This window comes from Neomonachus schauinslandi, chromosome 10, assembly GCF_002201575.2.
Source record: "Neomonachus schauinslandi chromosome 10, ASM220157v2, whole genome shotgun sequence".
In the NCBI taxonomy this organism is placed as follows: domain Eukaryota; kingdom Metazoa; phylum Chordata; class Mammalia; order Carnivora; family Phocidae; genus Neomonachus; species Neomonachus schauinslandi.
The window spans coordinates 84,399,594-84,410,312 of record NC_058412.1 but is presented as its reverse complement, the minus strand read 5'-3'; the positions used below and the strand labels follow the sequence as shown (position 1 = coordinate 84,410,312).

Here is a 10,719-nt window from a genome sequence, read left to right as displayed (position 1 = left end):
AAAGAAAGAAAGAAAGAAAGAAAGAAAGAAAGAAAGAAAGAAAGAAAAAGAAAGAAGAAAGAAAGAAGGAAGGAAAGAAAGTTAGTTAAAGCAACTTTAATACTGACAGTTCCAGGGAGATAAATAATTTTGATAATATGAATCTTAACATCTGCGTCCCCAATCCCATCTCTTTCTTTTCAAACAACTGTCTTATAATCAGTTATAGTCAAGCAACTATTTTATAGTCAGTTTTTTCTAACCCGTTTCTTTGGAAACTACTCTCGCAAATGAGAACAGGACCTGCGTGTGGACTGTGACGCGTCGTAGTCCAATTTGGGGAATTCAGACCTGTCACTCACTAGACTGCCCTCTTGTTCAGTTCAGTACCTCTGTCTCCTCTCTCGCTGCCCCTCCCACGATAATCAACCGGACCTGTGAATGTGTGTCACATCTCCTTAGGCCCCCGCACCCCATGAACCGCAGACAGGCCACCTGCTGGAGGTTCCAACACTGCAAATGTATAAGTAACAGGAAACGAGTGCAGAGCAAGTGTGCATCCTGCAGTCACTCCCACCACCACGCTCCAAAACATCCTCGCTCCCGCTTGGAGTTGTTCAGCGGCTTCTAATTTTCTCCCCGCCGCAGGAATCCTCATCATGATGTCCCTGTGCAGCGAAGTGCACGTGTACGAATACATCCCGTCCGTCCGGCAGACGGAGCTGTGCCACTACCACGAGCTGTACTACGACGCGGCGTGCACGCTCGGCGCCTACCACCCGCTGCTCTACGAGAAGCTGCTGGTGCAGCGGCTGAACACCGGCGCCCTGGGCGACCTGCACCGCAAGGGCAAGGTGGTCCTGCCCGGGCTCCGGGCCGTGCGCTGCCCCGCGCCCAACCCCGCCGGGCCGCCCTCCTGAAGAGGGGCTCTTGAGAAGCGATGTGCAATAAGGTACTACTGTTATGCTCTGAGTCACAGGAGAATACTTGAAGATCTCTTTTAGGCAATGTAGTCTTCAGCCTTTAGACTGTAACGTAGCGGTGGCCACGAGAATTCTTTTTCTAAGCCATTGAGTATTTATTACTGCTTTGAATACAGAAATGGAATTTAAAAGGAAAAAATGCTCAAGAAAGATGCAAAAAAAATGCTAAAAGGGGGGGGGGGCAAACGAATGACAAATGGGTATTGTACCTCCAGAAATGTTAACCTTTTCTTATGCCGTGGGCATCCCTGATGAGGGTTGGTTTGGGCTACAGGTTTCTGTGATGTACCTGATGTTATGAAGTGGTTTATACACTCTTGTTGAGGTACAGTATCTGTAGCACCTACTGTGTTACTTGTACATTCATTCGTTATTAAAGATCCTAGCGTTTATGACAAGCATCTGAATTATCACTCAGATGTGTTTATTTTAACATCAAAATCCCCCATATATGTTGAGAGATGCGCATGTTTGCAAACTGTTGCATTCCCCCACTCTGTTTCCCATTGCCCACCAAAGCTTTGCTCTTTGTGTATCAGGACAGATTTCTAAAACCAGAAAGCATCCATCTCGAGCAGTCCAAGAAAAAGCCAACCCTGGGATAGCACTACAGAGGAGACACTTTGTTTTCCTGCAGTATTTTCTTGCTCTGGCAAGTAAATACAGAATCACCCAGCTGCAGGGTGGCCCGGGGCCAGAATGTTCCCAGCTCCAGATTTCCTGCACTGTACCTCCTCAGCTGCCAGTCCTCCCCACAGCCCTTACACTGTTACACCCACGGACACTTGTGACCCCCTCCCCCGGGGGGAGGGCTCTTTCCTTCTGATATAGAAGGAGGGAACGCAGTCTAGAAGGAGGCAATGCGGAGCCTTCACTCTGTGCTTCTAGGGATGCACACCTGTCTCTCTTGAGTTTTCTTTTAGGTCCATATCAGCTGCTGGAACCCCAGCAATGATGGACTGGATTTTCACTAATTCTCTCTGCAGACAGATATTGAGGAACCCTGTCCCTGTTTTCACAGATGTATTTTATGTCGGCCACATACAAGCCATATAATTAAATAAAATTGTGTGAAAACGTTGCTCTTTAACAACAAGGAAAATACCTATATGCTTAAGAGGCAAAGCCAGTTAGAAGGGAGGAAGTTATCACCCCAGTACGTTGGCTATATTCAGATCTGTTTTGTTCTGTTTTTAATCTCAACTTTTATCACTGATGCATTGAAAAACAATTTTTTTGCTATGAATGTGGTGAAACAAACATTTTGGAATACATTAATTGAACATGCTCTCTCTCTATGTAACCAAAACACAGCAGTACAAGTAAGACTTTTTAAATTAAATGTGTTCTCCCTTGCAAGTGCATGAATGTCAGGAGAGTTTAGTGGGAAAGTTTTTTTGTTCCAGGATTGGTTTTTTCCTGAGTGCTCTCAAAACTACTTTCTTGAGCAAGAATGGTTTACAGAAATTGACAGCTTCTGTTTGGTGAGTCTAACTCCCCAGAAATCGTGTTGGGTAATAGGCATCTCCTATGGCTTATTATAATAGTGAAGTAGAGGAGTAATAAAAAAGTTTCAATCATGACAGCATCCACTAGAAGCCCATTTTGAGAGCTTTCTTTCCAGATCTATGAGAAGAAATCAATAATTTTGTCCTACACATTAGCTTATCTGTGAGCTGACATAGTCAAGCCACTTTTTTCTCTGGTTTCCTGAAAGACCTTAGTCTTGTCCCCACGTGTAGTGAGTAAGGAGTTCAGATCATGAGGTCAATCTGAGCATGGTGAGCAGTGCTTCCATGGCCTTGGTTCTCCCTGGACCTTCCAGCTCTGCCTTCAAATGTCCATGACACTGAAGTTCCTTTGACAGTCTTCCTGGGGGATTTCCTTCCGACCTTATTACCCAGGACATTCCCCTTTGGTGACATAAGAGCTTGGTGAGAGGAAAATTCATTGGGGGTCAATATAAATATTCAAGTTCAAAAGCCCCAGAAAACACTTCAAACACTTCAAAGATTTTTAAATAGCACTTTGTTGTAACGCATGTACTTTTAAAAGGTCCTTTCAGTCTCACTGATGTTATAAGAAAGACTGAAGAGCATAAAGGAAATCGAATTAAAATTTTTGAATTTATTATGGCCTTAAAGACTCTTGGGAATCAGGGTCTGTTCAACATTCAGAAAATGTGGTACACATATTAATATAGCGTGGCTGGGCATTCTTCTATTTGAAAGTTTAAATTGTTTAGCCTCCCAAAAATATCAGGCTATTGTAGTTAACATGATGACTGCATCTAGTATTAGCTAAATTGGTCCTAAGTGGCAGTATTTTGCCAGACATTGATTAAGTCCTTCTAGGCAACATTTACTGAACTGCTGTAAACACACAGCTCTTCCGTGGAGTAGTGGACAATAAATGCTATCCTAGTACATTTCTCCCAGGCTCTGTCCCTCCCAAAACGCTCCATCCCCTTCTGGAGAGGACGCTGATACAGTTTTTAAGGTGCAACCTGAAGCCATTAGGTGTCTCAAGATAATTTCACTCCATCTTTTGTGGTGGTTGCTGTTATCACAAAGAAACAAATGTTGACCAAGAATGACAACTCACTTTTATCTAGGTTCTTGCTGACTAGTTCCCCAGTCCCTCCACCAGCTATGAGGGTGGGTTTAACAGGTGTCCGATGCTCACTGTCCACAGGGAATACCCGTGCTGGCCCCGTGTACCTGACCTTCCCCACTAAGTCCTTACAGGGCTGCTTTTATCCAGAACTGTGTGCATAGGCCAAGAGACGATCGATTAAAATTTGCATATATGCATCATGCAACATCAAGGGCATGTATTAAGCCACGTGAGGGACTTTGGTGTATGTTTCAATTACTGGGTCTTTCCTTTCTGCCTGGACGCAGAGTTCTGGGAGCCCTGCTTCAGTCACAGCCCTTCGCGTGTCTCGTGCCCTCGTTCTCTAAGCCAGACATTTAATCAATCCTGAACTCACCAGTAATCATCTGTCATTGTAGCTGTAGCATCTGGACAAAGCGATGCTGAAATAATCGTTAGTATTTTCAAAATTGGGAAATAAAAGTAACTGTTTAAAGCTACCACGGGGTTGCTCCATTACATGTTTATGAGCCAGTTCATTCTGGTGGAACAGATTAATACCTTATGTGGTTGGCTGACCCTTCCAGGCAGGAGCACTTACAACCAGTGAATTAATTAGGTCCTGTTTGGCTGCATTAAGTGGGATCAGTCTCATGTGAGTAATGGCATATGATGGAAGCATTTTCTATGCACAAATGACATGATGAAAGTTCTCTCCCCAGCCTCTCTTAGAGATCGACACACAGTGCGTGTTTGAGGCTGGTAGGCAAAGTGACCTGGTCCCATTTCTGCTTAGCTATGGGAAGAGACAGAGAAAGGGAGGAGGAAATTATCGAGAAATCCATGACAGACCAAATAGTCTCTATATTCTGTCATGTTGTCTGATTCGACTTCCCACTTTCTGATAGCTTGGAGCTCTTACTCAGTTATTACAGCCAATGAAGGCAGCTGCATTTAGAGATCAATTGCTTAGGTAAAATGTGCCTGAGTTCAAACTCTTTTTTTTTGTACTCTGGACATTTCCATTGTGAAAATATCCTGCATGTCCTTGTCACTTGGGCATTATTTACACAATTGGTAAATGAAAGGTATCTCTCTGTGAATTCAAGGATAAAATATAAGTTCTGATTCTTGTTTTATTAAATGAATGAAGCCTTTTAGTAAGAAATAGTCCTCTACAAGCTTGGAGTGATAGAATTTAAAGAATTAAAGACACTGCTCTAGTTCTTTCTTTTGTTATGAAAGTGTGCATGTAGATATAGTTATATAATTGTATATATACATATCTACACACATGGTTGGTTTTATATTGTCTTTTTTCATCAAACTTTATTCCTGAAGACTTTACAGTAAATTTTATTTTAATTATGCAAATGCCAATTTTTTAATAGAAGAAAGCAAATATTAGATGTCCTATTAAAAAAAAATTCCGTCTTCCCACACACTGGTATTCTACACACCCTCGGTGTGTATAAAATATGGCAGAAATATTTAAAAGGCACTGAGCAGGTAGAACGACTACCTGAACATCATAGCTTCATTGGAAGCCTAATGGAACACTGAACGTTGACGAAAAGGTTATTTATTATAGCTCATGGCTTTTACGAGGTTAGGGGGAAAAACTGAATATTGGTTCTGTGGAGAACAGTCTTCTTACCAGGTAGGTTTCAAACAAATTAACTGCACTGGTAATGCTAAAAACCTAACATATTTGATACCACACATCTTGTTTTATGCTAGCTAAAATACTTACGAAATTTTTCCGGTGGGAACCAGTGAACTTTTTTTAACAGCTTTGGGAATTTTTTTGTATGGTAATTTTTAAACTGCAGTGTGTACTCTTCAAATTAATTAAGGCCTGAGGTTCTTCCAGGAGTCACATTTTAAAAAGTGTTTGTATACATTTTAACACCTTTGATATTTTCTATTTTGGTTTTGTATATTTTTATGTATACACAGTGTACAGACTTTTTTCTTGTAAATAAAACATGTTTTCATTTGTCTAGAAGTTTCTCTGTTTTCATTTGTAAAAGTTGCAGATACAAATGAGCGAGTGGCAGGAAAACGATCCATCCTAGGAGAACATGGCACAAAGCCGAAAGCTAATTAGGAAATTGTAAATGAAGTAGCAGCAACAGGCCCTCGAACTGTGAGTATGGACACGGCCTGGGCCTGAGACCAGAGGCAGCCTCAGTCTTCTTCACCCAAGGACTCATTGCCAAAGATCAAGATCCACAGTGGCAAAAACAAGCAGGAGAAGCATATTTAGGCTACCGTATCCCTATGTTGAGTTAGTAGCCCAGCATTTCGGTTAATTTATTGCCTTGGGAGGCTCATCCCCAGCTTGACAGGGCTTCAGGTCTTAGAAAACACCCATAAGTTACTAGAGGAAGGACTAGGGACTGTGAAATCGCCTTACCCTGCTACAGTGTCAGATCAGCCCTGGGATCTTCATGCTTGCGTGTGAAGGGAAAATTGGTTCATTAGGTTCCTCGAAAGAATTCCAGTCATTCATGCCTTCTGGGTACAGTGCAAAGGAAGCCTTGAAAGGAGGTGCTCGGGGTGTTTGAGGTGAGGACTGCTGTGAGCAGCTGGGGATTTCGGGAGACGTAAATCACGCCGGGCAGCTGGGCTGCGTCCGAGAGTCCTCTCACCACCTTTGGGTTCCTGTCCTTTTTCCTTCCCCACAGGATGACTGCCTGCTTCCAGATGATTAAAACGCAGGCCTGGCTCCGAGGGCCCTGATTAGAAGGCTGTTCCCCCCCACACTGAGAGAGCAGCAGGGAAGAGATGCCTCCCTGGGGGGCTGGCTGGCGGCCTCTCGGGCCTGCATGCTCCTGGCAGGACTGCCGGGGAAGACCAGCAATGACTTCTGTGCCAGGTAGCAGGCACAGAGATGAAGGAAGAACAGGGGGAAGGAGATGGGGAGGAAGGTCAGGGTAGCGAAAGGGAGAGGGAGGGAAACCTAAGTGCCAGGGATCTTCAACACCATTTGCATAGCAAAGCATCCATTCAGAAACAAAACTGCCTCCTGGCTAAAGGCTCAAAGGGTTAAGGGAGCCCTACTACTGAAATGTTGTGTTCAAGAAAGCCTGGAGCACAGAACCCTGCGGGAGGAAGGCCCTCCCGCACTCAACCTCTGCTGGCCCCTCTGGGAGCAGGGATTGGCAAAATGTGGCCCACAGCCTATTTTTGTAAACAAAGTTTTATTGGCACACAGCCATGCTCCCTTGTTTACGTCTTGTCTATGCTGCCACATATAAAGAGACCTCATAGTCCGCCTGCCAAGCCTAAAACATGAATTATCTGGCCCCTTACAGAAAAGGTTTGCCCACCTCCCATTATAAATACAGTGGTCCCAGCTTTATCTGTGGTTTTGCTTTCCATGATTCAGTTACCCAAAGTCAGCCACCGTCCAGAACCAGATGATCCTCCTCCTGACCTACCACCAGGAGGTCAAGAGTAACGCTCTGTCCCAGTGCCTACATCATTCCCTTCATTTCATCTCGGCCCATAGGTATTTTATCACCCCATGTCACCACAAGAAGAAGGGTGAGTAGAGCACAATCATATACTTAGACCACATTCATATAACTTTTATTGCTGTATATTGTTATAATTGTTCTATTTGATTATTCGTTATTGTTAATCTCTTACTGTGCCTAACTTATAAATTAAGCTTTATCATAGATATGTATAAAAAATATAGTATTTATAGGGGTGTGTACTATCTTTGGTTCCAGGCATCCACTGGGGTCTTGGAATATATCCCCTGGGGATCAGGGGGACCACTGCACAATTTACCAAGAACAATTTAGGCAAGCCTTGTGGTAGATGGTTGTATTTAGGCCTCACAAAATCACCTTCTAAGGTAGATATCTTATTAGCCCCAGAAAGTTGGGACTCAGGTTGACTCATCGGCCTATAATCACACAGCCAGCAAATGACAGAGGCAGGCTTGCAATCCTTGTCTGACTTCACAGTTCATGCTTGGAACCATATGGTAGGCTTTTTAAAGAAGCCTCTAGTACCTAGAGATACTGCTTTAATACTCGAGTAACCCATACCCCAATACTCCAAGGTCTCAGTTCTGGAGGACAATTATATTTTGAATATTTTGAGAAACTGTGCTATGAAAGTTATGGAGAGTAACAGAGGATCCAGGCTTTTCAAGTTCTCTAAATCCTCAGAACACTGAAATGCATCTGAACTACATGTGTCAGTCAAGTACAACTTTTATTTTGTTATTAGAAGCCAGTCTCTGTGTGTGTCCCACCCAGCAAGTAGAGTGTCTCTTATGTGGGATAGAGAAAGCAGGCATGGAGGACTGGCATTTCATCAACTATTCCCAGCTACTGTCCTAACTCAGTTGCATCATACTGGAGAAACAACAATACTTAACCTGGAAAATGAGATGCCAGCTGAGAAGCTGATCACAAAAGTAAAAGTAAAAGAAAAATCAATGACTTTGAAAAATACTTTCCTGTCATTGTTGATCTCCTGATCCTCACACGGCTGGGGTGGCGGTGGGGGGTGGGGGGATTAGAACAACAGCATGCCCCTTGGCTATTTTAGAAAAAAAGATGCTGGCCTGAAGCCATTGGGGAGGGTACTTTTTGAACTGCGCTTCTTGTCATTTATGAAGCCTGTTTGAGTGAGCCCTGCACGGAGCTTCTGGGGGGAGACATGCAGACACCTTGGCAGCCATGTTGGGCGGCAGTAATGAAGACCCAGCAGCCATGATACCGAGGCAGCCTCACCAGAGGGGCTCTGAGAGGTGGACTCAGCTGACCTAGGAATCCCGAGCCAACAATGGCGTCCTGGACAGCTCTCATCTAACCTACATGGCAGGTGTGTATAAGAACCGTAACTTTATTTTTTCCATCACTAAATTTAATTTCTGTCTTGAATCCCCTTCCCAGCGCAAGGGAAAAACCACCATATTTCATCTCATCGAAAACATCCTTAAGTATAAGATGCACCACTACAGAGAAAAATGCTGTAATTAAATTAGTGAGAACTCAGGTGTGTGCTGACCAACACAGCGGCCATAAGCCGCATAAGGATATTGAACAGCTGAAACGGGGCTCATCAGACTTGAGATGTGAAGTGTAAAGTACACCCTAAATGCCTAAGACTTACTGTGAAAAGATGAATGTACAATATCTCAATCATTGTGTTATATTGATGACATTGAAATGGTATCTTAGACATTTGGAGTTAAATAAAAATACATGAAAATTAATTTTATTTGTTCCTTTATACCTTTTTAACATGCTTACTAGAAGATCTGCAGCATCTGTGCTCACATTAAATCTCCAGAAAACAATATTTACTTTGAACTTGTAAATTGGTTGAAAAGGCTTTTAGGCTTATTTAGACAAATTTTTATTACATTATCATGCTTGTACATACAGAAAAGGTAAATATAAGTGAAACAGATTATTTAAGATATTCTTTTTTTTTTAAGATTTTATTTATTTATTTGACAGAGAGAGAGAGCGATTGAGAGAGAGCACAAGCAGGGGGAGAGGCAGAGGGAGAAGCTGGCTCCCTGCCAAGCAGAGAGCCTGATGCGGGTCTCGATCCCAGGACCCTGGGATCAGGACATAAGCCAAAGGCAGATGCTAAACTGACTGAGCCACCCAGGCACCCCTATTTAAGGTATCCTTAAAATAGTCATATTCAGAGGCTCTCTTCTTAATCACTTTTTGGATAAGAGTCATTAATTTCTACTATGATTTTCTGACCCACAGTCATTCTCTGCACCATCAGAAGTAATGGTGAATACACCACTTTTTAGGGGCACCTGGGTGGCATTCTAAGCATCTGCCTTCAGCTCAGGTCATGATCCTGGAGTCCTCGGATTGGGGCCCCACATTGGGCTTCCTGCTCAGCGGGGAGCCTGCTTTTCCTTCTCCCTCTGCCTGCTGCTCCCCCTGCTTGTGCTCTCTCTCCCTCTCTTTGTCAAATAAATAAAATCTTTAAAAAAAAATAAAAATAAAGGGAGCTCTACTATCATCTTTAGGATTTTCTTCTGAGCTACTGATGCATTCTGCAATTTTAATGTCCACAAGGAGACAAGAACAAATTCTTAGGACTCCTAGCTGGCAAATAGTGATTGCAAACTGCGTTTCAACTTCTGCGACGTTAAAATATGAGGGGAAAAACTCTTGGAATTATGAAAAGCGGTATTTCTAATCTCGCTTGGATTTAATCCCATTCTTTCCCCAAGATTGTGTTTAAATTCTGGACTGCGGAAGAGCACTTCTGATATGGCAGTGTAAGGCCCTCCAGAAATCCACTCCCTCCATAAAAGCAACAAGAACGCTGGAAGAAATTGTAGGAATCACATTTTTCAGACCCTAGGACATTAAGTAAGGGTTGACAATAATCCAAGGACTGTTTATTCAAGAAGAATGTCTAAATCTCAATAAGAATAGTGAACTTTGTGGCATTTTTACCTTGCCCTATTCTCTTCCCTTTCACTCCAGCTCCCTGAGAGTCTTGAACAACAGCCTCACAACTATGGTAGCTGTGAAGACCAGAATGCTAGCAGCCACTCAAGGGTCAGAACAGCTTTTGAGCTTCCGGAAAGTCCTAGAAAACCATCACTATTTGACCTTTCTTGCAACTCACTGTAAAATACCTTTCTCAGAGATTGTAGTACTTTTTCCTGACTCAGAGCCATCTGGGGCTAACAACCTTATCACTAGGGTGTTTGTTGAAAACAACCATCAGCAATTCTTTAACATGGCAGCTGTCTGAGATAGTGATACCAGTTGGGGCTAACAAGAGGCTGACCAAAGTCTTATAATAAAAAAACTGGGAATGAGTTGTCTGTAGCAGGCTTTGAAAAAGCTCTGACATCTTCCTGTGAATCTGGAAGACTATGTACATGTGCAGGGATGTGTGAATGCCCAGAAAAAAACCCGAGATTCAAGTGTTGAAGACACGCTTCAGTACACACACAGACCCCTTGGCAAAGGCTAGGTGACTTATTGGTTCAAGGCACTGAAGAAAAGCACTGCCCAATCACTAGCTGAACACTAAAACTGAGCAGAGACCTCAATGGCTGTGTACAACAAGGAATACAGAATTTACATAATTAATCCAGAGAAGTCACTAAACAATTAGCAAAAATAAATAACCATGGAGAAGG

At 43.0% G+C, this 10,719-nt stretch overlaps 1 protein-coding gene across 1 annotated transcript in view; it reads left to right on the top strand.

Annotated features, from left to right (window-relative positions):
- Window positions 1–899, top strand: part of ST6GAL2 (ST6 beta-galactoside alpha-2,6-sialyltransferase 2) — a 32,924-nt gene extending 32,025 nt beyond the window's left edge. Inside the window, exon 5 of the mRNA XM_021680277.1 lies at window positions 628–899. Within this exon, the coding sequence (XP_021535952.1) occupies window positions 628–899 (272 nt within the window). The remainder of the gene's footprint in view (window positions 1–627) is intronic.
- The last annotated feature ends 9,820 nt before the right edge of the window (window positions 900–10,719 follow it).